This window comes from Silene latifolia, chromosome 2 (assembly GCF_048544455.1).
Source record: "Silene latifolia isolate original U9 population chromosome 2, ASM4854445v1, whole genome shotgun sequence".
Lineage (NCBI taxonomy): Eukaryota > Viridiplantae > Streptophyta > Magnoliopsida > Caryophyllales > Caryophyllaceae > Silene > Silene latifolia.
In genome coordinates this window covers 101629514-101633244 of record NC_133527.1, presented here as the reverse complement: position 1 = coordinate 101633244, position 3731 = coordinate 101629514, and the positions used below count along the sequence as shown (strand labels likewise).

Below are 3731 nucleotides of genomic sequence, written 5' to 3'. Positions count from 1 at the left end.
GACATGGATTCAAAGAGGATCGCAAAAAACTCAAACCTGCTGTTGAATTTGAAAACACAGAAGAGAAAAAGAAGAGGAAAAGATCTGTAGAGCAAAAAAAAACAAAAATAACAAGATTTGGTTGCAAGGCAAAAATACGGTTTTCTTTTGTATTCAATGACCTTAAGGAGCTAATAAGGTATGCCATTGATAATTTTTATGAAGGTCATAATTACAGACTCTGCTCACTCAAAGAAACGGAATTCCAGAAAAATTTAAGAACACTTAACCTTTACATTAAGCAGACAATTGTTAACAATTGTAAACTCAACATCGGTGCTACCAAGACATTTAGAATTCTGGCGGAACAATTAAATGGGTATGCAAACATCGGTGCATCTCTCACGGAATTCAAGAACTTCAAAAGAAATATTAAATGTTACATAGGTGACAAGGATGCTGACATGATTCTCGATTATTGGAAGGGGCTCTCTGAATCACAAGATGGCTTTTACTTTGCTTATGAAGTTGATGAGGATAACTATTTAGCTAGAATATTTTAGGCAGATACACAAGCAAGAATGAATTATTCCTTGTTTGGGGACACCATCACCTTTGATCCTACTTATGGTACTAACAAGTACCACATGGCCTTCACCCCATTCACTGGTGTTGAAAACCACAAAAATTGGGTGACTTTTGCTGCTGCACTTGTTGATCATGAGAACGATGAGTCATTTATTTGGGTGTTTAAGAAGTTCCTTGATTGTATGGGCAACAAGGAACCACAGTGCATTTTGTATTCAAGAAAGCAAGACATCTCTACTGCATGTGGCATATAATGAAAAAACTTATCAATAAAGTTGAGTCACAGATTTGTAAGGAGACTGACTTTGTTGAGCGAATATGTGCAGTTGTTTGGGATACTGACTTGGAACCCATTGAGTTTGAAGAAAAATGGTCTCAAGTGATTAATGACTTTGAGTTGAATGATAATACTTGGTTAACATACATGTATGGCAAAAGACACAAATGGATACCTGCTTACTTTAGGGATTTGCCTTTAGGCTGTCTTTTGAAAACTACACAAAGTTTAGAGAGTCAAACAGTTATTTCAAAATATTTGAGAGCATAGATGGCACACTTGTAGAATTTTGGTTGCGTTTTCAGAGTGCAATGGAACAACAACACTATAATCAGAGATTTCTTGATGCTGCAAGTGACAGCACGTTGCCACATGTTTATTCTAAGACAATGATTGAGAAACATGCCTCTAAAATCTACACACATACTGTTTTCTATGAGTTCCAAGAGCAAGTGGAAATGGCTCCCAGTTCGTGTGCCGTTAGGGGATTTTCTGATCAAGGAAACATGCACATTATAAGTGTTGAAGATTCCTACAGAAAGCATAGAATATTTCAGGTTATTCCATTTTATAAACATAATTGTCTTTTTACTTTAAAATACAATAAATGTGATAAAACAATACAATAACTGTGTTTAACCATTAAAAAAACCGATGGGCTTCTACCTTGGTGTTCATTGCTATTCTGCATAAAATAATTCATGTTGAACTATATAATAACTATGTTTGCTTTTTGAAATAACTACACTGTAATGCTTGTTGCTCACAATAAGGAATCAAAGGAAACAACATGTATGTGCAGGATGTTTAAGAGGAAAGAAATCCTTTGTAAACACATTATATGGATTATATCAAGAAAAGGATTGCATTGCATACCGGAGCAGTACATCGAAAGCAGATGGACAAAGAAATCATTTAGAAAGCCTTTGTATGGACTGGATGGAAAGTTATTGCAAGACTATGATCCCACTGATTTGAGAAAGTTAGAATTATCAAGGGTATGGTCTGAGTTTTATGCAACAATAAGTGTTCTTAACTCGATGCCTCAAACTCAAATCAAGGAACTAAGTTTGATGCTTTTACAATTCCGAGAGAAAATATATCCAACAAAAGATAGCTTGACAAAGGAACAATAACTGGAAATACTCTTAGGTTATTCAGCAAAATTTAATATTAATGTTCTTCCGCCAAAGATTGCAAAAAAACAAAGGAAGTGGCAAGAGAATGAAATCAAACAAGGATAAGGCAATTGAGAAGGCAAGCAAACCGAAGAGGCTATGTAATAACTGCAAACAAATGGGAAACCATGACAAGAGAAACAGTCCAAATCCATTTGTTGAGCATGCTTTGGAGAAAGAAGATAAAGAGGAAGATGAAATGGAGGATGAAGATGAAGAAGAAGAATGAAAATTGGATTATGAATATGATACTTTACAATAACCGCATAATTACAATAATTGTGTTAGACTTTTATAATAATCAAGGTTATACATTACAATAATTGATGTTGAATCTATTTGAAATTGTTCTGATTTTGTTCATTTAATACCTTGCGCTATTACAATAATCATGTGAAAGCTTTAAAATAATCAAGATTATGCTTTACAATAACCGCATAATTACAATAATTGTGTTAAACTTTTACAATAATCAAGGTTATGCTTTACAATTATTGATGTTGAATCTATTTGCAATTGTTCTGATTTTGTTTATTTAATACTTTGCGCTATTACAATAATCATGTGAAAGCTTTACAATAATCAAGGTTATGCTTTACAATAACCACAATTTTACAAAAACTATAATTTACAATAATGAAAGATTATGCTTTACATCAATGAAGGTTATGCTTTACAAAAACTATAATTAACAATAATTGACATAACAAATTTCCATAAATATATTGCGTACAAAATGTTGTTAGATGAAAACAGACATAAATGTCTCCTTCAAGACCACACTTGCCAATTTGCTCTTTGCTGACGGCAAGAATCATGTAAACAGACATAAGAGACATACCAAATTTCCATAAATATATTGACGTACAAAATGTTGTTAGATTTCCTTGATCTTATGGTTTACTCTTATTGATTTATAGTATTATTATATATTAATTTGATGAGTTATAACTTGACGGGGTACAAGCTTATTACGTCTCAGAATTTGTTACAATAATCAATGTTATGCTTTGTATTAATTGGGCAAGAGTTTTACAATAATCAACTACATGAGAGCTTTAAAATAATTGCATCTGATAATTTGAATAACTGTCTGGAACTATTACAGTAACAGCCGATAGGCATTACAAAAACAGTTATCTGAAAAAATTGTTCAATCAATCAATAACAGCTATCTAAAAATTAGATTATCAAACAAAAATCCATCTACAATTGTTCCAAAAATCCATCTACAATCAATCAATTGCTCTTTTATGCTTTTCGCCAAGAACAACCTTTAACGTCTGCTGTTTTAAACCTTTTCGTCCCCGCTCCTCTGTCTTTTAAAAGATCTTTCTCTACTTCCAATATACTCCCCCTCAAAATTTCCACTTGTTCTAAAAGAGACGCTCTTGACTCGTTGACATCCGACATCAACAAAATAGCCACCATCTCAAGCCATATAGGAATCCTCTCAACTTTCTTCTTAACTGAATAAAATCCCTTCTCATACTTCCCTTCATACGTGAGCATGTGAACCATGGTGAAAAATCCCGATTCCTTATCACTCTTGACATTCGATTCCATTCAAAATCAACATTCACGAATGTAAATGTGTTAATGAGAACTCCTTCTTTTGCTGTTTTCCTTGTATCCAAAAAGTAAGAACAACAATCAACCTACAACATGTACAAACAAAAAAAGGAATTTGAAAACACGAGTATATAATA

At 33.0% G+C, this 3731-nt stretch overlaps 1 protein-coding gene across 1 annotated transcript; it reads left to right on the top strand.

Annotated features, from left to right (window-relative positions):
- Positions 1-560: 560 nt before the first annotated feature.
- LOC141641141 (protein FAR1-RELATED SEQUENCE 9-like) lies at positions 561-2251 on the top strand. Its single transcript, XM_074449814.1, has 5 exons — positions 561-747; positions 894-946; positions 1150-1401; positions 1618-1842; positions 1997-2251. Exons 1-5 carry the CDS (start codon positions 561-563, stop codon positions 2249-2251), a joined length of 972 nt encoding a protein of 323 aa, XP_074305915.1.
- The last annotated feature ends 1480 nt before the right edge of the window (positions 2252-3731 follow it).

Excerpts from the sequence above, each read along its gene's own strand:
- LOC141641141 (XM_074449814.1), top strand. The coding sequence starts at position 561 with ATGAATTATTCCTTGTTTGGGGACACCATCACCTTTGATCCTACTTAT. Across the intron at positions 748-893 it reads GTTTAAGAAGTTCCTTGATT|TTGTTTGGGATACTGACTTG; the intron begins GTATGGGCAACA and ends GAATATGTGCAG. Across the intron at positions 947-1,149 it reads TTGAAGAAAAATGGTCTCAA|AGTGCAATGGAACAACAACA; the intron begins GTGATTAATGAC and ends TTGCGTTTTCAG.